Here is a 23971-nt window from a genome sequence, read left to right as displayed (position 1 = left end):
CCCACGCCCTCGCTGTGATTTTGGTGATGTGAAGCTCAGCACTCAGTCCCTGGGAATGGGTTTCTTGTTCTGGCCTCAGGTAATTCGAATTGTTTTTTTACATTGTATATTGTGGATTGTGAAAATGTTGATGTCAAAAAATTACTGAATCTCGTTTCATAATGGCTAGCTGCATGTTTGCAATAAAACTGACTTCAGTTCAGTTTGAATGTAGTCTTTTAAGGTAAACATGTTTTTAAGGCTCGGTTAGTGAAATATGTCTTCATGAAATAGAACTCTGTACGTTACTGTTCAGTGCAGCACAAGTTAAAATGATCTTTGAATTGGTTCTACTTAATCGAAATCGTGTGCAGTCCATTGTCCCGTTATCATTAGTAAAATTTATTTGTGCAAGAGATAGATAGACCATCTTTCGAGGTTGCGATTTTACAGTTTTGCAGAATATGACGATATGGGTTTATGTCTGTATTATATATGTATTAAATAGAAGTATTGATTGTTTATAGGTTGTTGTATTTGTTTGTTTTGTTTTTAAAAGACTGGGATTTAAGCAGCTGGTTTGGCAAGGTTATTTATTTATTTTACAAATAACATCAGGGCTTAATTTAAGAAAAGAGGGGGAAATGCATTTTATTTTCTGTAACTGTAAAGGGAAAAGGGGAAACTAAGGTGTTTTTTAAGGGTCCGGTCGGTTACGGTCTGAAACTGTTTGCTGTACATTTCAAGTTTCTCGGAAACGTTGTGACTATACGCTGTATTTCCGGTCTGTTAGCACCATCAAGGCAGATTTCACACAAAACGCTTTCTTTGTTTCCACACCATGCAGGCCTACCCATTACAATCATCCTTGTTGTAAGCCTGAATTACAATAAACCGTGATACTGTAGTATTACATCACGAATGTTTACTGTTATAAACTATAATGATCTAGACTGACACGTAGGACTACATTTTCAGGCAGTTTATTTTTTAGTTTTCAGTTCTAAAAACTTTTTTTTTTTTTTTTTTTAAGCCAAACAAAAACTCCTTCAAATAGTGCTTAATGTTTTGTGAGTAGGGCCCCTCTATGGTCTTATTTGGTCCAACGTGAGCCCTGAACACACTGGATTATTATTATTATTATTATTATTTATTTCTTAGCTGACGCCCTTATCCAGGGCGACTTACAATTGTTACAAGATATCACATTATTTTTACATACAATTACCCATTTATACAGTTGGGTTTTTACTGGAGCAATCTAGGTAAAGTACCTTGCTCAAGGGTACAGCAGCAGTGTCCCCACTGGGGATTGAACCCACAACCCTCCGGTCAAGAGTCCAGAGCCCTAACCACTACTCCACACTGCTGCCCGGATAAAAACAGTGCACAGTACAGTACTAAAGTCAACTGGTTTCAAGCTCAACTACACTTTCATTTTAAGGAAGTTTCTTCTGATTTCCACAATTGACTGTTCAAGCGTGCAATACATGTTTTTTAAATGTTTTCTAGTAACTGAAAGTCACACACTTCTCATGTGATTCGGTATTGTCAATGTGTTTCCCACCTCGTGATATCCCCGAACATTTACTACAGTCATTGTTCAAAGCCTTTTTTTTTATTACATTCAAGCTATGGATTTTAAATGCAATCACATGTGTATGCAAAACTGTTATCTGCTGGAGTCTAGTTTAACATCAAAATGTACAAGCAGCGCTCCAGATAAGAACACACATTGAATAAGTACCTGGGGGTATTTTGGGGGTTAAATCGATCTGGGCCACTTATTACAAAGTTGAGTCTCACAGAGGGGGAAACTCTGTACGTCGCCCATGTGTATTTATCCTGGCCTAAAATGGATTTTGATATGAAAACAATGGGCAAACATAGCACAGATGGGCAAACATGGCACAGATAGCAGGCTGGCATGTTATCCAATTAATGCAAATTGAATAAGAATGGTATTGCTTTCTTTGCTTTCCTTTCATGCCTTCCTTCAGAAAATAATTGTCAAACATCGAAAGACATTGTAGCTCGCTCCATACAGTATTTGTAATTCTAGCTCAATGCTCTTTACTCGCTCTGTTACTTTGAAGACTCCTGCACAGATGCAATCCCTTCAGTCAACACTCCCAGGGGGCGGGGCAGGGGGGTGAAGGTGAGCTCAATCGCATGCAGATTCAGAGAGTCACACCTGAGGGGAGCAGAGAAGCTCTGCGCTTAATGCAAACAATAACTGCAGATTCCAAATTTAATAAAAAAAATAATAACTTTTCATTTGTTAAAACCCTTCACACAAAACGATGCACTGGATTGGCTATCGACAGTTGTCAAACGATACGATACATCGATGTATCACCTCAGCCTTAGAAAACATGGCACAGATAGCAAAGTCCAGCCTCTCATTCCCATACAGTAACTGGGGTATTTCAGGGGTTAAATTGCATTGAATGAACCTTATCTGGAGCGCTGTGTACAAGTACCAATAAGAGCCACATGCTTTGACCAGAATACTGTGATTAGCCACAGTATATAGGTAATAAGCTGAGGTGTGTCTTATTAAACTCCTACTGTAGAAACACCAGAATGGATCACATTGCTGTGCAGCAGGTCTCATCTCCATCCGTAAAATGATTGAGAGTTTGTAGGCAATAAAAAAAAATATCTGACTCTAAAAAGGGAAATTGTAATGAAACGTTTTCCTCCAAATCTTTAGATGTACACCAAGATGAAGACAGCACCCCAGTACAGAACTGTTATTGCCCTATTACTATTAACTGTCTTTGAAGGAAGCACTGCAGGTAAGTGGAATTTCATGTTAATGCAATGGATGAGCCATGCTTCACTAATATTTTGCGTGTCCATTTCAGCTTATTGCTGAACACATATCTATTAACTCAGTTAAATATATACTGCATGAAGTCATGGGGTACTGAGGTTATTCCACGAATGAAGATGGGTGAATAACTCACAAGCCCTTGTTGGAATAGTATTCTGGTTATGTAGCCAGTGCAATGTGTGGAAACCTTTAAAAAAACACCTAAATTAAGCAGCTGAATTTAATTCATTCTTTACATCTGTACAGCAACGCTGTGCAATTTGGAAGAGCACAACACCTCCAATCATTCTGTCACTGGACTGAAGGCAGGATGGATTCCAAAATAAGTTATTCATTCTGTAGTGCTGAAAACGGAAACAAAACGTTGTGTAAAAGACACATCCCATGCACATCAAGTATCAAGGTGTAGCTGAATGCTCTGTGCTAGTGCAGCATGTTTAGTTAGCTTCCTAACTGCATGTACTAGCGCTTGGGAATGAATTAAACCAATCATTGCTAAATGTTTCACTAGAACTGTGACTTAGCAAAACATTGAGTGGCATATGAACAATGAATAAAGCATGCAACTAATAGTCTTAAGCTAATTGCACATTAGCCGATTCTGTCGTTTAAGACATAAAATCCCAAAATAGCGTATTGGTTTATGTGATGTCTTCTACGTCGCTGTTGGCTAGTGTGCACTCATGGATGGAATCACTCCCTTTACTACTGCAGCCTGCTTAATGCACACATCTCTTTTCTGCTAAAGTTACTGGAAGGTTAAATCAAGGCATCATTTCTTATTTGTCTTCATAACTAACTACTACAGCTGACAGAACTTGGGAAGCAACTGTTGGAGAGGATGCCAGGCTCGAATGTGAAAACCCTTACAAAAATGACGCTTCTCTCATTGTGACGTGGAAAGTAAACGGCACACAGATTTTCTATAAAGACCGGAAAAGTAGGACTGCAGTCTCTCGATATGACTTAGCTTTCGACCCGGGCAAGGTCTACCTCGTTATCAAGAAGGTGCTGAAGCAAGATGCCGGGACTTACATTTGTGAAGTGTTTGATAAGGAGGACTTCAAAACGGTCTCTGTTGAACTCTCAGTTAAAGGTAAGCTTTAGTAACCTACTCCGATTACAGAGCACAGAACTGCAGCAATGTATTTCACATGATGTTCCGGGCTTTGTTGTGTTTCTGTCATTTTTTTAAATTAATAATCCAGCAACCGTAACTCGACAAGAGTTATGCAAAGAAGTCATATCATGCCAGCTGAACGAGTCAGACTTGAATTACCCGGTCACTAAAGAAGCTGTTTATTCAAGGAGCCTCTGCTCTGGCTGGTACAAGTAAGAGACAGCTAGCAGACGTTTTACTGGGACCAGAATGGCTTTTTCAAGTTTGAATATCCTATTAAAAATCCCAGCCAGCAGTGGAACAGCGGCATGGTCAGTACCACAAAGGAAAGAGTTTTAAAAGTGATGTCCACTTGATTGACCAGGCAACCCCTAGACCCCCCACTTATGCAGCTCAATTACTACCCAGTTCTGCTCTGTTACAAATAACTATTCACTGTATCTTTTATTGTGGGTCTTATTTTCAGATGCTGCCGTCATCCTCAAGTATTCTCTGGCTGGTAAGACTTATTATAATCATATGTACAGCACTAGACTGTGAAGGAGGACAGAATGATTTTTTTTTTTCTTTTGTTTGTTTTCCAAGTGACATTTATTCCTTAGGCTTTGTCAATATATGTGTAATAATAAAGTTTTCCAATGCATGTATTATATATTTAACTATATAGTAATCTGCACATAAAGTTGTATTTGAAGGCTTTTTGCTTCTTGAATTCCAATGCATTGATTATTACTGGTCTGTCGATTGCTGGTTGCACAGCAAGTTAATGGGTTATGGTACTGAGAAACAACGGCAGTCAAGTTAATACCTCTTGTTATTGTCTTCACAGGTGTCCTATTGGGAATCCTTCTACATATTTTGCTATTAGAACTGTGAATTCAACTCAGAGAACTTGTTTTTCTGCAAGACTGAAGTATCTGCTCTGTAGTGTTATTGTATTCTTTATTAGAGGTCCCTACCTTTCCCTCCTGGATGTGGAGATGCTTTGTCATGCATTTTTCTCCTCTCAACTCGACTACTGCAATTCTCTCTATGGTGGTCTCCCGGCACGCACCATAAATTGACTGCTGGATGCTTACCAGATGTAAAAAAACGTGATCACATCACCCCATCTTGCCCAGCTGCACTGGCTACCTGTAAAGTTCAGGATTATTTTGAAAACTCTCCTGTTCACCTACAATGCCCTTCATCACACAGGTCCCCAGTACCTCCTCAACCTGCTGACCCGCTATGTCCCTGCTCGCAAGCTGAGGTCCTCCGACTCTGGCCTGCTTGTTATCCCCAAGCAAAAATGCACCACACTCGGAGAACGCTTGTTTAGCTTCATGGCTCTGACTCTTTGGAACTCTCTCCCGGCTTTGGTGTGTGATGCTCCCACCGTCACTCGCTTTAAATCAACTCTCAAGACCCACCTGTTCTCTCTCTTGCTTTCCATGCTCTTTAAGCCTGATATCTGCTGTTAGCTGCTTTGTTGCAGCTACTATTTCATGTATTATGCACTTTCTACTGTATTTAATGTAATATGCATTGTTTTTTAGTGCATATCACGTATTATGCATTTCTCTGTATTTAAAGTATTATGGATTTTCTTGTTACTACATCTTGTAAAGCGCTTTGTGGTGGTGGGCCACTATGAAAGGCGCTATATAAAATAGATTGATTGATAGAGAAAACTGATTTAATACTGCCTGTATTAAATTTAATACTAAAGTACAAATAAAGGGTTTGTACTTAAAGCAATCTTTTATTTGAATGTGGTGTGTGTGTGTATATATATATATATATATATATATATTATATATATATATCACACACACATGGGCTTGTTCATTCGAAAAACAACACCGGCTAGTCAAACAGGATGGACAATCTGGGGTCATATTTCCTGTACATTTCATTTTGAAGCTACACCGAGTATTATTTTAATGTAACAGAACCTTGAGGTAGTTTGCAGAAGACATCATGAAAACCCTGGGGATGTGCAGCATGCACACAACTTCAACATGAAGTGATTTATTGAGTGGAGAAAAAGTAAAAAGATGATTTCTAAAAAAAAAAAAATGTCCATGTTAAAAATATCGGATTCTGAGGATGTAGGAGGAGTCTGTCTGTCTGTCTGTACATCCATCTGTATGTGAACCTTTTTACATGTACGAATGGTGAATGTCGGCCACAGTGATTGTCTTCTGCATGATACTGCTATCTCAAAGGTTGTACTCATAGCTGGGTGATTTGTGGATACACATACTTGTTTAAAGACTGTGGTATATCCTTGTAACAAGGATTTAACTCAGACTGTGTTAGTTTAGTTTAGCTTATTCACTTTGTGCCCGCAGGGCCCACATAGGTACATCTCAACAGTGCAAGCAAAGAGAGACTTAAGTAGCCCATACTTAATAAAATAACAATACAACAATACAAGAATTCCAAACAATTACTATACATCCAGAAATAATACCACATTATATATCTATCTTATATATAATTACACACACACACACACACATACTGATAAACAGGCTACAAAAAAATAATAATTAAAAAGTCTTAATCAGTAGGTGGCAATAAGAAGGCGGCCAATAGAGGCTGGTCAGCTCTGTTCTTGTAGAAGAAAACCCACAACTTCCTTTCTCATAAAGCGGGCTGGTGAGCCGGATTTTGTTCAGTAAAAGGTCACCTTGTAAAAGCAATATAGAAGCATACTGTAGCGCTAGTGAATAAGGCATTAAACATCTTCATTTTACATCCAGTCAAGACCTACACTTTTCAGGATGCGGACTGCTGTTTTGGGGCTACTGTGCGTCACAGGTAAAAAAAATTATTCAACATTGAAAGTGATTTTCTTATGGAAAAAAAATATGAAATAAAAATTAAATACTGCATTCCACACAACTATCTTTTAATTTATATATATTTTAATGATGGATTATTTTGTGTTTTAAAATTTGTATGGTTTTCTTTGCGGGAATATGGAACTACACTACTGTAAAGTGACGAAAGATTTACTATATAATATATATATATATATAAAATCTCAAGAGCAGTGCCAATATACATTTTAATCACAGTATGAAATGTGATCTCTTCTTTTTCTGTATGTTTTAAATGTCAATAAAACACTGTTTGCATTTTTTAAATGATGTTTTATGACACATGGTAGATTATCTTTGGCCTTTATCAATCCACTGCCAGGCAACACAGTAATTAACAAACATCATTACCTGTGAAGCCAAAGCAACTGCTGAAGTGTGGCAGGCAGCTCACAGGTTAAAGGTTTGGAAAGAAAATCATGGCATCGACACACTGTGTATGTTTCTCTCGTTAGTGTTCCAACCTGCTTGCCTCACTCCGTGAGCTGTTTAGGAGGTTATGAATCATCCACCGAAGCCATTTTGTAACTCAGAAAAAAAAAACAAATAAATTCAAGGGTGTTTTTGATAGACTGTTGCAATCAAGCGGGCAGCAGTATTTTGATGAATATTAGAAGGCTTGAAATGTCCAAACTATTTTTCTAGGTCTCCTTGCCAATGAACTGCAGATTTCACAGCCCTCACATCTCACAGTTTTGCAAAGGGATTCTGTCTCAATGAACTGTTCTTTCAACTATACCGGGGATGACAGGGTGTATGGCAAATGGTACAAAAGACAACCAGAAGAAGAAAAACACTACCTGGATAAAAGCAGCACTGCCTGTGTGCTGCTTCATCCAGCTCTCCTGGATAACGTATCTGAATGCGTTGTGACGACACACATTCCCAATATCAGTTTTAACCATTCTGGAGTGTATAACTGTGAAGTTAAGATTCCATCTTCAATACAATCTATTGACAGTGAAGGAGAAGGCACTAGACTGGAGGTTTACGGTAAAGTACAAAATCATTTTTACATCCAACTTTTTTTTCTTTATAAAAAAAGAAACAAAAAAAAAGGCTACCAGCATTGAACTGTGCCACAGTATAATCTATAAAATAAAATTGATCCTACAAGAACCAGGGGATAATACTGAACTATTGGCTTAATCATAATGTTTGCAATGTAAATCCCTCATTCTAATCAAAACTAACAAATATCATTAAAAGGGAAAGTAATTTGAGCCACACTATTACACCTGGTTCTACAACAGAAAGCTTAGAAAGACTCGTAACCTATCCAACCAACTGCATGCCATGCACTTCCTTCACAATCACACTTTCTATGTGAAGAGGGTACAGTAGTGATAGTAGCAAACTAACCAATTAATCCCAAAGCCATACAACTTCTGTCAGCCAGTCACAGGCACGAACAACCTCACTGATTCTCACATTTCTCACCCTACAGTGCGTCCTTCCATAAGCATTGATCAACATGCAGAAGTGGTAGCAGGTGCACAGTTTACTCTAAGATGTGTCGCTCGTGGATTTTACCCAGCGAGCGTTGGCATCGAGTGGTTTCACAAGGGGGCGTTGGTGAGCTCGGGTGACAAACCTGACCACCTTGAGAAACACAAAGATGGCTCATTCTCTGCCTATAGGTATCTTCGGCTTTTCCCCAAAGCCAAAGACCAGGCGATGGTATTCACCTGTAACGTGACCCACATAGCACTCCAAACGCAAATATCAAGAGACGTCCATTTGAGTGTAAAATGTAAGTACCACTGCAACACAAATTACTATGAAAAGACTGCTTTTGTAATCATTCTCTTAATAACCCAGGGCCAAATTAAATACTAATTATGGCCTTGCCATATAGACATCTAATATAATGGCACTACATGGTGTTTTGATAATGCTAATATATTCAAATATAATTCAGGCGCAAACTAGTTTCATCAGAAATTGTCACCATATTGAAGGTTTTCCATGCTATCGTAGTAAGACACGCTTACATTTGAAACATGCGTTCCCAGTTTAAATATCATTAGTGCGCCAATGAATTCATTGCAGTCTTGTGCTTTTTGTAACAGTGTTAAAAGTTTATGAATTGGGTTCACAGTCCATTTAGGTTCAGGATGATGGTGAGAGGAGAATGGAGTTGTTTTATCCTCATTATTTTCTGTCATTGTAGATCCCCCACTAAACCAGATGGTTTATCACCGGCTGTCTCCCAGTGACGGGTTCCAGCCTCTGGTGGGACGCTCCCTCTACTGCCCTCCTGGGTCGTACCTGGAACTGCAGTGTGTTGTGGAGAGTGAGCCAGCTTCCCAGGTCGTGTGGTTTAACACAAGCAACGCAATACTGGGGAATGGAACAAACAGCACTGCAACAATGAAAGGGCGGGCAAGCGATGGCGGGGTTTACTGGTGTCGAGCAAGCAATGCATATGGAACCATGCAGCAGGAGGTTCGTGTCAACCCAGAAAGTAAGTGATGAAAAATGGATCTCCTATCAACTGTCGAATTCCATGGGTTTAGTGCAATGATCTGAGAGACAGTGGAGATAGTTTGAACTGAGAACGGACTGCAAGTGGAAATAAACCAAAAACGACCAGTGCAGGAAATGTAGCAAGGTTAAAGCCTCTAGAATTTTTTTTTTTTTGGTATGAATAATCTTTTTCCTTTTTTAGGTTCCTTCCCGGTCAGAATGGTCACATACCCCCTGTTTGTGATTATTGTGTCAGCTTTACTACTGTACAGGAAATACAGTGAAGGGAAGGCCTCTTGAACAATGCAATATGACCCCAACATGAACCCAGCCAGGAAAAATGGGCGTCCAATTTACATACCCATACCCCCTCCGGGCACCACCATCCAATCAGAAGCCCTTGGAGCAAAATGAACACGCATACAGAAACTCCAGCAAGCCTCTGTTTTATACAGTGCTCAGGAGGCTAAATACAGCCGAAAATACCCTTTATATGACCATTTAGTGTATTTAGGTAAATGCTATCTCTAGTCTTCTCAAGTGTTTAATTCATCAAGACAGATGTGACTACTGTGCCTCTACCCACCTTCTGGAGATAACAGCAGACGTCAAATTTAAAATCTCTAGAAATACCCAGAGCACAGGGTTTTATTATCGAGTCAACATCTTTTTCTCATGGAATTGTAATTCCCCTATTTCTTTTTTAGTTAGTTTCTCATTTACAAGAATAGGGCAGAGCAAAAGCAACATTTGGTTTATGTTGTTCTGCTATCAAAATGTCCATCTTATTGCAAACCACGCACTTACTGTTGCAATGAGGTCAAGTCAGATGGGAGATTATACGACTATGAGTCAGAGGAAACAGCTAGGTTTGTTCAGGAGGTCCAGCAGTGGATGTACAACTGGACCCACAGGGAAAGCATAGCAAAGTGTAACAAAGCACAGTGAAAGCATGGTATGGCATTGGTAAGCATTGTAAAGACCAGCGAGGTGTGGTAAAGCATATTAAAAAAAACATTGCAAACCAGGGTAAACTATGGGAAAGGCATTGTATAACCATGGGAAAAGCATGACAAAAGTGGAAAAATACCGTCAAAACTTTTATAAGGGATATTTCAAGACAGAAGAGACTCTTATGGACAGTTAGATTTTTGGGTTGCTTGCTACACAGAGGCCTCTTTTAATTATCCAAACAGCCATGTTTTTGTTTTTTTAAGGTTAACAGAAAATGGATGTCTAATTGTATTAAAAAAATTTAAATACATAATGAAAAATGATCTCAAAACAGGACTGTAATAATGAAAAAAAGAATCAGCAACTACTTTCACTCTTACTATTTATATATTTTTGTACCTGCTTCAAACTTCCTTATAATTGCACTGTAGAAACCGTTTTATTCTTGCTTCTACCCTAGTTTCCTGTATAAATCCCCTTAATTGTATAGGTCCCTATTTGCAATACATTATATTTATGACCCTGTATATCCTTCATTGTAAAGCATGCTCTATATGGTCTATAGTGGATGTGTTTAACTGGCTTCTTATTAAATGTGATTCAAATACATTCTGCCCTTGTTGTTGCTATTTCTCCAATCGAATTTGACTGTAGTTGCTGTTATTGTTGCTGTTTGATAAACAGCTTATCGCATAGGGGAACACCCTAGATAAACATATTTACCATCCAGACGTTTACAAAGCCAAAGTATACAGTGTAGTCAAAGGTTTACATACCCCAATGGAAATTTATAATTTCTAGAAATTTCTTGAAGACAAACAATAGGAAAAATCTTTTGTAGCATAAGTTTTGTTTTTGTGGACTTTTGACTACAACTGTATATTAGTACGCATTAACACCATCATCTAGTGCACAGAAGAGGAAGTAAAACAAACGTCACTCTTACTTTTATACACACTAATCTAGCCTCTGATAGACAGAGAGGTATATAGAATATATCTATACAGATGCACAGAACCAACGTATTATCAGTAAGCTGTATAATGTTGATAACACTACTAAGACTTAAGAAAGGGGATTGCATTGTTTAGCACGCCTCTGAGCAATTACTACAGGTAGAGGATTGCATGAATAGAAACTGTAAGGAGGATGTGTCAGGATGGGGGTGATGAGCACCAGCCACTTTCTAAACATGATCAAATTATAAACAAGCGTGCTTCCTCTTTCTATATGACTTTGCAAAGTGCCAGTGGAGCACAGCCCAGCACGCATTACAGTGGAGCACAGCCCAGCACACATTACAGTGGAGCACAGCCCAGCACACATTACAGTGGAGCACAGCCCAGCACACATTACAGTGGAGCACAGCCCAGCACACATTACAGTGGAGCACAGCCCAGCACACATTACAGTACAGTACAGCACAGCCCAGCCCAGCACAGCACACATTACAGTGGAGCACAGCCCAGCACACATTACAGTGGAGCACAGCCCAGCACACATTACAGTGGAGCACAGCCCAGCACACATTACAGTGCAGCACAGCCCAGCACACATTACAGTGCAGCACAGCCCAGCACACATTACAGTGCAGCACAGCCCAGCACACATTACAGTGCAGCACAGCCCAGCCCAGCACACATTACAGTGCAGCACAGCCCAGCACACATTACAGTGGAGCACAGCCCAGCACACATTACAGTACAGCACAGCCCAGCCCAGCACACATTACAGTGCAGCACAGCCCAGCACACATTACAGTGGAGCACAGCCCAGCACACATTACAGTGGAGCACAGCCCAGCACACATTACAGTGCAGCACAGCCCAGCACACATTACAGTGGAGCACAGCCCAGCACACATTACAGTACAGCACAGCCCAGCCCAGCACACATTACAGTGCAGCACAGCCCAGCACACATTACAGTCGCTGTGAAACTGAGTCAGGCAACAGTAGGGTTGTTTGGAACTTTGAATCGGTTTCAGCGGGAGCTGCAGTATTAGCAGATACTCAAGAGCAACCTCCTGTATGGAGATGCTTTGCTGCTTCATGCTTACATTCCAACCCTGATCAACACTAACACCATATCTATTTAAGCATTGCATTAACACCAATGATAACTCGGGCATTGTTTTATAATCAGAGCCTGATCACAGGTGGATTGGTTGTGATCTTTTTTGTTTGTGTTGCTGCGCTCTTTTCATGCTGCTGTATGCTTTACATGGAACTGGAATTATGTATTTATACAATTATACAAAAGTGTAGTTTTTAAATATATGCGTCCCGGTTCTACATGTAAGTATATCAGTATTAAAGTATAGAAACTATTACCTGCCAAATGTACCCAGACAGTACAGGCCTACCTGTGTACCTTAACTTATTGGTAACTCCAACCGTTTTGGGGGCTTTATTTACAACCATGGCCATTTATTTTGCAAGGATTTTATTATTATTATTATTATTATTATTATTATTATTATTATTATTTTATTTACAAAATTAACGTTTGCAGTTTAGGATAGGAAACCTTCTCAGCTATTTTAGAGAAAGCTGGAAGTTTAATAGACAATTCTTAATGTTATTTATATGTATTTTACAATTACGTAATATTACCATAACATTGTGTTTGTAAAACATTTACCTTGGACTCGTGAGAAAAGACCGGATGAACACACGGGTACCAGCTGAACAGCAACACGGTGCTCGCTGCGTGAAGTTTGTCCCTCACTAGGGCCCGTGGAAAGGAGGCCCGTCAGTTCGTTGCCTAGCAGCAGACGACTCCAACAGCAACCGCAACTTGCTTTCCAGACAGAAGGTAAGAAACATTACGACTGTAAAAAAACATCAATATAATAGAGACACAGAACGGACTTTCAAAAACAGAAGCATGTAATGCAGTTATAAAATACGCATATTTGCTTTGATAAAGTATAGAGACGATAATTTAGGACATAGCTGATTGCATGCTGGACATAGCACTTGGAAATATAAAGTTAGTAATGTAATGATCGCGTAGTGCTATTCTGATGTAACATTTTATGTATTATAAACATTAATGATAATAATAACAATAGTACTGAATAAATAAATAGTTAGCATCTTTAACAGCTCCACCAAGTCAGTTCATAAAGGTTCAAATATATTACACTTCCAAACAGCATGTCGCTGTATTAAGGATGTAAATAATTAGTAGAAGGTGGGTCACTAAATGTAGACCATGCGTTTTCATCACATACAATTCACAAGAGATGACAATCGATGTCTCAACCGATCAGGTGTCATCATTATGTGAATATGGAGGCTGCAATAAACTCTAAACAAAACAAAACAAAACGTTTCTTTTTCATACTAGATACCCGTGAGCTGTAAGCAGTGAAGATGTCGGTGCCTTTCTCAAACACATCGCTACGCGTTCCCCGGGGGTTTGGGAACGTCCTGCAGGGGCTTGCCAGGGAGGTCTTGAGGGAGCAACCCAAAAACATTCCCGCATTCGCGGCTCAGTACTTCAAAAGACTGCTCCGAGAGAGAGAGAGTAAGCATGCACTCCTTCATTCGTCTATTTATTTATTTATTCGTTTATTGACACTACAATTATTTACAAAACATTTTAATAGTTGGTGGCTATGGGTCTTTATTGTACATGCTCACATATTTCCTTTGTGTGTTTGTATTGATTTATGTATTTGATATGGCCCAGTGGCTAATATTTAGTGCCATGTTTATGGGGGGTAAAATAAATCAAAGTTATTATTTTCTAGAAAGCGGCATAGATCCAGTGGAATGGGGTGCAGCAATTGAAGACAGGTTTTACAATAACCATGCATTTAAGGTAAATGTTAATATCATTCAGACCTATGCATTTGAAAGTAAACCAGGTCGCCATTTACCAGCTAAATAATCTATTTCAATCTCTGTTGTATAGCTGTCTATCTGTCTTGGGTATAATATAAAATACAAGTGTGTTAACTGAGTTTGGTTTGTCTCTCCATTGTTGTTATTGCATTTGTATTGTAATAATTAGCTAGCTTACCTCTGCTGATACAGAAATATTTGAGAAGGAGCTGATATTATGAGACTTAGACAGGCGATTGGAAGCAGATGGGAAGCATACAGAACACAGGGTAGTAAAAGTCACATATATTTAAAGAGTCAACCATTTCAGCTTTATTTACTTAAGAGAAAACCTAGGTACAAAATCAAAGGGTATGGATAATATATTGTTGCTATGCTAAGGTCACTAGGTTTTAATGTTGAAGATCAGTAAGTCACCACTTTATCTACATCATGTTCATTCCATTAATGTTGCATTATGTTTGTTTTCCTTTAAAGACAGATTCACATTTGCTAAGTGGAGAGGTAAGTAAGAATCACACAAGTTTTAAGGAAGCATCATATACGTGCCATGGACTACTAAATCACCTTATGTATGGTGACCATAGAAATCCTTGTGGTTAATTTACTTCAAAATAACTATTCAAGATTTAAACCACTAGGTGGAGTAGTATTGTCACAACCAGAGCAGAGAATAATCATGTATTGCAAAGTGTTATTACGGTGGCTGAAATCTTGTTATTTAAAGTCCTAAAAAACCACATGTTTAATGAAACTGAAGTGTAATTCCTAGATGCATTTAAAAGCTGGATGTGTTTGATCTTGCCCAGTTTTTGGGATGTGCTTCAAACCTGCCGTGGAAGGGTTTCTATTTGAGATTACCAGTTGCTGCTTGATCGTTAGCTATCGTATGCAAAAGCATTTTCAATTGCAACAAGACTGGCATCAAATACTTTGTGTCAATTCTTTCTCTGACTTTACTATTTAAGTTACCATTCGTAGAAAAACAATTGGGCCAGTCGGGTTTTGTTTCAAACCATTTTTCTTTTCACAAAGGCAGGGGAGCAAATGGATTTTGACAGCCCTGACAAAGAAGAAGCCATCTTAAAGATCCAGGCTTCCTATAGAGGTTATGCAGTCCGGCAAAAGTTGAAGAAATCGGCAAAAGCTGAGAATGAGTGAGTTGCGTTTTCTACATGTCAGCCAGACAAGAGCAGACAGCCAAAGAGCCATCACCACCACTGCCATTGTAGGAAGGATTTGAGTGCAGCAGCAGGACAGGGACACGCACAGATCTCATTTTTGTATTGTAATAAGTCCGTGCAATATTTATAATAAACATCATATATAATGATATACATGCTTGTATTAGTTTGTCAGGTGAAACATATTATTTTAGTTGAATGCTAAGCATTTGCTTAGTGTGAGCAGCTTTTTGACAAGGAAAAATGTAGTTATAAAATTCAACAAATATATTGACAAATTATTTTCAGCATAATACTTTGAACACAAAATCAAACCAGAAATACTTTAAAATCTCTAAAGTTATTAGCAATGTATGGTATTTGTGGCTACATTTTTTATAGGACCACCTGGAGACAAAGTATGTATTTCCAAAGTACAGTATATTCATTTTCATTTGAAAACCCAAATGTAAGCCTGTGTTCGAGGCTTTTGGGCAAAATGATTTATGTATGTACAAATCTATATGAAGGTGTGTCTGACTGTTAAAGTTCAGTGTTACAACATTTGAGCACTAGATGGACTGGTGCACTGTACATGCATGCTGTAGCTCATGAATTGAGGTCAGAACAGTGCAGATTTAGTGCGTAGACATATTCAGAGGCATCTCTTGGGGCAGCAGTATAGCACAATTGGAAAGTGAGATGCTGTGTACTGTGGCACTTTTTTGTGTGTGTGTGTTAAGCATAGAAAAACCCCTTACCCTATAATAAAACGTTTTATGTATAAGTAACACAGAATTTAACAGGCAAGCCCATGAAGACTCCTTCAATTCTTTAGTTCTCTGAGTCTCACAAGACCACAGTGGCATAAGGCATGATTAATTGCATCTTCAGTAGCAGAAAGAGGACATAAAAAAAATATTACCCTAATTCCAAACATCAGTAGCTGCTTCAAGACTGCGCCTTCAGTTCTTTTAATTAATACCGGAGACAGGGAATTGGTGTATGATTTTGTATGTGGATGTGTGGGGGTGTATGCGTGTGGGGGAGGGACATGGTAGCATGCAGACTTGCATTCGCTTAATAATAATAGATCATCCTTACATAGTGCATAGTGTGTTTTGAATGCACCTGAGCATCAGACTTAAGATATAAGTGTATTCATTTAAAAACCTTTCATTAGTTTCAGTACCATTTTCATGCTTCACACCAATTTTAAATGTGTAAAACAATTTAAACTTATTAACTGTCAAGAAGCAGGAAAGAACACTTCAGTAAATACCCTGTGTTGTTTTTTAGTCTAGATATATGCTATTAAAATGAATGGAGTCTGTCCTTCCAAATAGGGCTCCGTTACTAAGGGAGGTTGCATCTGTTTTGTTTGTTTTTTTCTTATCATCATAGAGTTTTTAAAAGTAAAAAAATGTGTTATAAATTGCATTTTGAAATGCAAAAGGATTAGAACAGTTGTGTCAATGACATTGCAGCTAAAGCATTTACAGAAATAGATTTAAAAACCACGAGGGGCAAACTCTGCAATCATAGACTCTCAGCATGAGATCTTAAGTTATTTAATTAAGAATGTAAGCCTGGTTCAGGTCCTTGAAAGTCAGGCCGATTGTTACAGTTTTTGTTTGTTTGTTTGTGTTGTTTAGATCAGTATAGTCGACACCTGCACCTTTGAACAATAATTTGCAAATAAAAGCATATGAAAATCTTTTCAGCTGGGAAACTATTATGCAGTTCTGCTGTGAACCAGTGACAATTTAACTATTTTTTATTACAAATTTGAATCAGACCTGAAAGCATGTGTGTTTGTGTATGTCTGGTGACACAACCAACTTTGACATTGTATTATTTAGGATGCCTCTTTGGAAACGACTAACTAATAACAGTGATAAACCTTTTTTAATGAGACACCACCATTGTTCCCAAGAGTAAAATGCTGTCAAGGCTGTTCTGGTAGCTGCTGTGTAAATACATTGAACGAAACACAATCAGTTCACATTTACTAAGGGAAATGATGTGATAGTGCACAGATATCAGTATCCAGCTACAGGGATATAGTTGAGGCACCTGTATGCATGTATCTAATTCCAATTGTGATAAAACTTATGATGCAACACAATTCACTCTATATAAAACAATAGTCACTGTTCCATGCTGTTGTGAGTGACATTAAGTGACACCCTCACAATGCAGTAACACCATTGCTTGTTATATCTGTATAACCCTCAAGGAAAGTATGTACCTTGTTGTTATTAATAATAACGTTTAACATAATACATTACGCCATAATAAACAAACAAACAAACAAACTAAATAAAACGTTTAGAATGCAATGGGTATTAGCAATGGGGATTCCAGTATAGATGTATGATACAATACTGTGCAAATTGGGATTCCTCAAATACTGTACCCCAAGTGCTCTCATCATTACATTGATTTATACTGTATGTATAGTGGAGGACAGTGTGCTATGTTGAGGAAAATTGCATTTAATTCTATACAGTAGTACTATTGTTAGAAAGATACATAACAGTACATATGCAAATGTGTTATAGACAGGCGCTGCAAACTCAAACAATGAACACCCCTGGTGTAATATTGAGTTAACATGGAGAGTACCGTTGCATTTGTGCTTAACCAACATTGTGACAAACAAGACTATACCTCATTATCTAATCAGATCACTTTGCATTCAACAACGCTAACAAACACAAGCAAATCCGTTGATTGTTATGCCACCAAAATTCACTTGCAGTTGTTTCTGCTAAAGCACGGGCATTTTGGATTTATGTGTCCTGCTTTAGCAGGGAGCTGGGATATTAGTCATAATCACACAATGAATGCAACGAAGCTCCCAGAATACACAGGGGGGTTGTAGATAAGGTCACCGTAACAGCAGGGTTTTCACTTGGGTTTCATATTTCAGAGGTTCTGAAAAAACATAGAATCAAAGCCTTTTTTCCCCAAATAGGGACAACATGCCAGTTATACAACTGGTTATAAAACTGGTTTACATGCCAATTCATTCATTATTGGGATTGGGATAAAGCATCAATTAAAGATAAAATTCAGCTTTGTATTGCTTATAATTTAATATTTAAATTTGAATTTAGTATTTCTCTGCAAAGTAAAATAAATGCACCAAGAATCCTTCTTAATCAATAGGCATATCTAACTTTTCTTCTCATCTTTATTCAGAGACACTTCAAGTAAAGATAAGGAGCCTGTTGACATCTGTGGCACTGAATTAATAGAAGCAGCTTGTGTAGCAACAACCAGCACTGCAAACCTCAACATCTGTGCTGATGAACTGGATATCGATCTGATGGGAGTTGGAGAAGCTGGTGATCCAGCAAACAGAGATGTCTGTGCAACTGAACTGGGACAGGAGCCATCCCATGAACTTTTACCTGTCGGCGTCGCAGACAAGGACATTTGTGGTGAGGAACTGCAAACTCATCCAGTTACTGAACCAGAAGGTTCAGCTCAAGAAACTTTGGAGTCAGCGGCAAAAGAAGAGGCTGCAACTGGTGCAGGGGAAAGTGTGATTGAGGAAGGAGACCATGCAACTGAAGATCGCGAGACCCCAAGGAAAGTTCAAACTGGTGACCAACCTTCAGAAGAATCGATGGTCCAAGCAGAAGCTGATCCTGCTGCTACTGTGAATGAAGCTAAGGCAGAAGACGACCAGGGGCAACAAGCTGAAACTGCCATGGAAGATGAACCAGAGATAGAAGCTCGACCAGTGATGGAGGACCTGCAGGAAGAAGTAAGTTCTGCAGCCCCTGTAGATGAAACTCAACCAATAGACCAGGCAGAGCAACACAGTGAAGTAGAGGTTAGTGAGAATGATACAACAGAGACACAATTCAAGACAGAGGAAGAAGCCACTGTTGATGCTAAAGCTCAGAATGAAAGTGCAGAAAGCGAGAACATTGAAAAAGACCTTCAGGAACAAACTGAGGTCCCAGTTGAAGAGACCAAAATCCAGTCAGAAGATAAGGCTGAGGAACCCATAGAACAAACTGAGGTCCCTGCTGAGGAGACCAAAATCCAGTCAGAAGAGAAGGCTGAGGAACCCGTAGAACAAAATGAGGTCCCTGCTGAGGAGACCGAAATCCAGTCAGAAGATAAGGCTGAGGAACCCATAGAACAAACTGAGGTCCCTGCTGAGGAGACCAAAATCCAGTCAGAAGATAAGGCTGAGGAACCCGTAGAACGAAATGTCCCTGCTAAGGAGACCGAAATCTGGTCAGAAGATACGGCTGAGGAACCCATAGAACAAACTGAGGTCCCTGCTGAGGAAACCAAAATCCAGTCAGAAGATAAGGCTGAGGAACCCGTAGAACGAAATGAGGTCCCTGCTGAGGAGACCGAAATCCGGTCAGAAAATACGGCTGAGGAACCCATAGAAGAAGCTCAGGCACAAAGGTTGGAAGGTGAAGCAGACGAAAGCAAGAATGACAGCAAAGAACTACATGAGGAAGAGGAGGAAGAAACAGAGGGCCCAGCCGAGCAAACAGAAGCAGCCCAGTCTGAAGATAAGGCTGGGAATGAGGGAGCTGTAGACAAAGCTGAGGAAGTAGGACATGAACAAGAGGCAGAAGCAAAGGAGAATACTGAAGCTGACATTGACAATACGGTAGAGTAAATTATTGAGTTTCTATTCCTGGCCATGATTGTTTAACATGAGAGAATCAAATGAAAACTGTCATCTAAATACTGCAGCGTGCAGAAGTGAAGCCATCTCCTTCCCTTGCTCTGTTTGTAATTGTGTGAACAAATGCCTGTCACTTTATTTAAAGGTGCAGTGTCCCTAGGTGACAAAGTTCTATTCCCAGTGGACATTTATATTTAACAAATAATGCTTGTACTGTACAAATAGGTCAAGTATGGAGCAGTACTATCCCTTTGAAATGTTTCCCATAGTAAAAGCATAGCATAGCCCAGAGAGGCATGGTAAAGCAAGTCTAAAAGCATTGCATGCCATGGTAAACTATGTTAAATGTATAGTAACTATTGGAAAAGCTTGGGAAAACTGCAACATTGCTATGAAAATGTACACTTTAGATGGGTTACCAAGTGGGATAAAATCACTAGCTGATCATGTCATGTGCAATTGGTTGCATCTAAATCAATCAAAAGTCATGGGCTGGGATTAAAACTGATTATAAAGAGGGAACACTGCAGCTTTAATTAAATGAATCATTACTGCATGTCATTGTTTGATTGTAAATTGGAGTTTGATTACAGTCAGATGATTCATACTTCATTAAACAGGTCGATTTCAGCCTGAATAATACAGAAGACAAATTCAACAATCAGGTTCTTTAGCATAAACTTGATCTAATATGAAAATAAAGATATATTGGAGATGTAACCATATCTGTGATGAACTGGCATTGCTCATGCAGTGAATGCAGATTTGATTTACCATTTGACATTCACCACAGTTACAACAATTGACCACTGGGTGAAGCTGTTTGCTATACAAAAATCATGTGAAATAAAACATACTAAAGATACATCACAGAGCAAAGTAAAATGATAATGACTTCTATATAATATAATTACTGAGTACAAATCTATGCATTTATTACATTTATCTTCTAGAACTAATGTTTTAATTGATTTATGTGAGAAATGTACACTTTTTATATCTTCATAAAATGGTCATGATTTTTTTTTTTTTTAAATCTACTAAATTCCAGCCAGGTTTGCAAATAGTAACAGCTGAAAGAATCTTCTTTTGAAGGTAATCTGCTCTAGAATTTCAATAATAGAAATAAGACTCCTATTGCATGGCAGTTTCACCCATTCCAGGTTTTATCAGCCCCAGTGTATAGGTAACAAGCTCACGTGTGTCTTATTAAACTCATAGTAAAACCAGGAATGGATCAAACTGCTATGCAACATGTGTTTCCATCACTGAATTTAAAGTTTGTAATGTACTGTACAGGGGCTAGACAAAACATAGAACAACCTGCTAAACACAATGTAGGGCCACCATGTGCCACTGACGACCAGTCTGCAAAGTGTTTTAGGTTCCTCAGTTATTACATCATGACTTTCAATACAGAGATCCAGCTTTATAGATTGCAGAATAATGCCAGGGAACAAATAAACCAGTCATGCGAGGAACAGTCGGTTTACACCAGCAGTGTGGGCTATACAGTGCAGGTTTTTCCATGGGTTTTTCAGTGCTTGTTACAATATCCTATTGTATTGCTTGATCCAGTGTGTCTGCCTTGAATTCTTGTAAAATAATGTGATTTATTCAGCATAACTGGGCTTCACTCTTTTTAATCACCTTTGAACAATTGGTGGAGGTATAAATGAACAGCTATTGAAAACATTGTGTTGTTGTGTCTCTTCTTTCTGTCTGCATGGTGTGCTACACATTGTATAATTAATGGCTAGGATGCAAGTACAAGAATGTAATTCAATAGAGAATTTGGGGCAATATGTTCTTTATATGCTTAAAGAGATGCACTCAGTTAAAATACTGTATCCTGACATGATGTGGAGCTTCAAAACGTGGTTCTTAATAACAAAGAGACGCTATGTGATCTGTTTAATTCCCTGTTCTGTGGCGATATTCAAGCCAGTTTCCTTGAAAGGCATGTGATTGCTAGTCCGTTGTTAGTGAATGCAGTATTTTTGTTAAGCCTGCAAGCTGATAGCGTCATGGAACAGGGGATCATTTTGATTGAGTTTGCCTATGGCAAGAACACTGCAGCTGCTGGGATATCAAAAGACAGGAAACAATAATAACTATCATTCCTATCAATTCTATCGTGTTTATATGAGTCCCTCCCCCTTACACTAAATAAAGAGTAAGACCCAAGTTTACCTCTTGCTAATCAATAGCATGCATTGCGGTTTAATTGAAGACGTCCAGGCACAGAGAGCCTTGTTAAATGGTGTACAGAAAAGCATTGTTTGTTTTTATTTCAAGGTATTTTAAAATCAGGTTTTAATGAAATGAGTTTTGTCGTCTCTTGATTCTTCACAGCCTCAGCTCTGAGTGGATCGAGGTGAGCTGACACTGTAACTTGTCCCCACGATGAAAATGTAAATAAATCAGGTGTTCCTTACTCTAAAAAAAAAAAAAAATGACCTTTAGATATCTCAATTAGGGGCCTCCTCTTAGCTTATTTAATGCAAGCTCCAAACTGCTAGCCCACTGACATTAAAACAATGTAAGCCACCTCCTGTTCCGATTTAAAACTGGGTTACAAAAGTGAAAAAAAAGACAAGTGTAACCTTGTAGCAGGATGCTTTGGGATGCAGCCTGGGTATTTTTTGCCTGGAATCTATTTTCGTAAAAGGTGCTGTAACCTTTCATATCAAAGAGGCATACAAATCCAGCTGTTCAAGTGAAGCTAATTTCCGTTCACCTGGACCAGATGAATGCACTCTTCGCTGTGTCTGTCTGTAGGTTAGATCTTGGTGTGTGCTGACCTTACATTGGAAAGCTGATTCCTACACTTCATCTTAAAGCCATAGGAACACAAGCACAACAACTGTTATTACCCAGCCTGATACATGCAATGTTCTGGAATGCATTCTTTACTGAATCAGTTGTCTGTCACTACTTAAACAGATACAGGTCCCTTTTATCTGGTAGACACTTCACACGTCCATCTGATTTTGTCTCAGGATTAAGTTCAAGGTAGGTTCTGTGCATTTATTTGTTAAGTCAATGGCTTCCAAAAGAAAGCTTTGACATTTTCTGAAAATTGGGCGCTCACCTTCAAGCCAATGCATCTTAGAATATATGTGTCCTTACTTTGTCCAGATCTGGTCACCACAACACTAAAGAGACATTATGGCCCTGGAGTGAGTCCAGAGAAGAGCAACCAGACTAATCACAGGGCTTAAAGGACTGAGCTACAAAGAAAGGCTGAAAGGAATGAATATTTGGACTGTAACCCAGATCAGAGGGGGATATGTTTGTGTTTAAAATCTTAAAAAGTGTTGACATAGTTAACCCAAACCCTTACTTTAAGCTCAGTACAGATACCAGGACCAGAGGACACAGTTGGAAATGAAGTGCAGATAGATTTCAGACAGAGGGAAGGAGGCACTTCTTCACAGTGGTGGGGGTATGGAATGGGCTGCCTGTCATGTTTTTGAGGCAGAAACACTTGGATCCTCTAAGATCATTCAGCTACTAGGAACAGCACGAGATTCGATGGGCTGAATGGCCTCCTCTTGTTCCTAAATGTTCTCATGTTCTCATGTTCTTATATGCATAGTCTATGTAAGGTATTTTGCATATTCTCAAATTTGAAGAATTCAGCCGTCCCTAGGGGAAGTGCTGTGCTGTATAACCTTCTTAGGTTCTCATGCAGACAGGCGCGATTGCCAGGTAACCAATTAGGCAGCATCACTCTCCCAGTCTCCCACAACCCCAGGTGGAGTCTGATTGACGATATCCAGAAATAGCTCCATTAAGAGGATGCATTCCTGTCCCTGTGGCACCTGCAGGAAGAGGAGAGGAGGTTGGGGGGGGGGGGGGGGGGGGGTAGGAACATTCACTGGAGGATATTGCCATAGAAACCAACAGAACCTTATAGAATCCCTGCTCTGCTTTCTGGAGCACAAGAGAGGTGTTAGGTAGAGGGGAGGAAACTAAGTTATAATAATCCTTACTGTTCAGTTATAATAAGCTATGGCCACAAGTTTTGCATCACCTGGAATTTTAGGAT

At 39.0% G+C, this 23971-nt stretch overlaps 1 protein-coding gene and 1 long non-coding RNA gene across 2 annotated transcripts in view; one reads left to right on the top strand and one right to left on the bottom strand.

Annotated features, from left to right (window-relative positions):
- LOC131707359 (uncharacterized) overlaps window positions 1–12949 on the bottom strand; it is a 28322-nt gene extending 15373 nt beyond the window's left edge. The window contains exon 1 of the long non-coding RNA XR_009311151.1: window positions 12875–12949. This is a non-coding gene — a long non-coding RNA (uncharacterized LOC131707359). The remainder of the gene's footprint in view (window positions 1–12874) is intronic.
- Window positions 12905–21612, top strand: LOC117966677 (fibrous sheath CABYR-binding protein-like). The gene is made up of 6 exons (XM_059009885.1): window positions 12905–13048; window positions 13586–13765; window positions 13992–14062; window positions 14563–14589; window positions 15121–15242; window positions 18456–21612. The coding sequence occupies exons 2-6, from the start codon at window positions 13612–13614 to the stop codon at window positions 19906–19908; spliced, it is 1827 nt and encodes a 608-aa protein (XP_058865868.1). The 5' UTR covers window positions 12905–13048; window positions 13586–13611; the 3' UTR covers window positions 19909–21612.
- The last annotated feature ends 2359 nt before the right edge of the window (window positions 21613–23971 follow it).

The sequence above is a fragment of the Acipenser ruthenus genome, chromosome 39 (genome assembly GCF_902713425.1).
Source record: "Acipenser ruthenus chromosome 39, fAciRut3.2 maternal haplotype, whole genome shotgun sequence".
In the NCBI taxonomy this organism is placed as follows: domain Eukaryota; kingdom Metazoa; phylum Chordata; class Actinopteri; order Acipenseriformes; family Acipenseridae; genus Acipenser; species Acipenser ruthenus.
The sequence above is the reverse complement of the archived record's forward strand: the minus strand, read 5'-3'. Positions and strand labels throughout refer to the sequence as shown.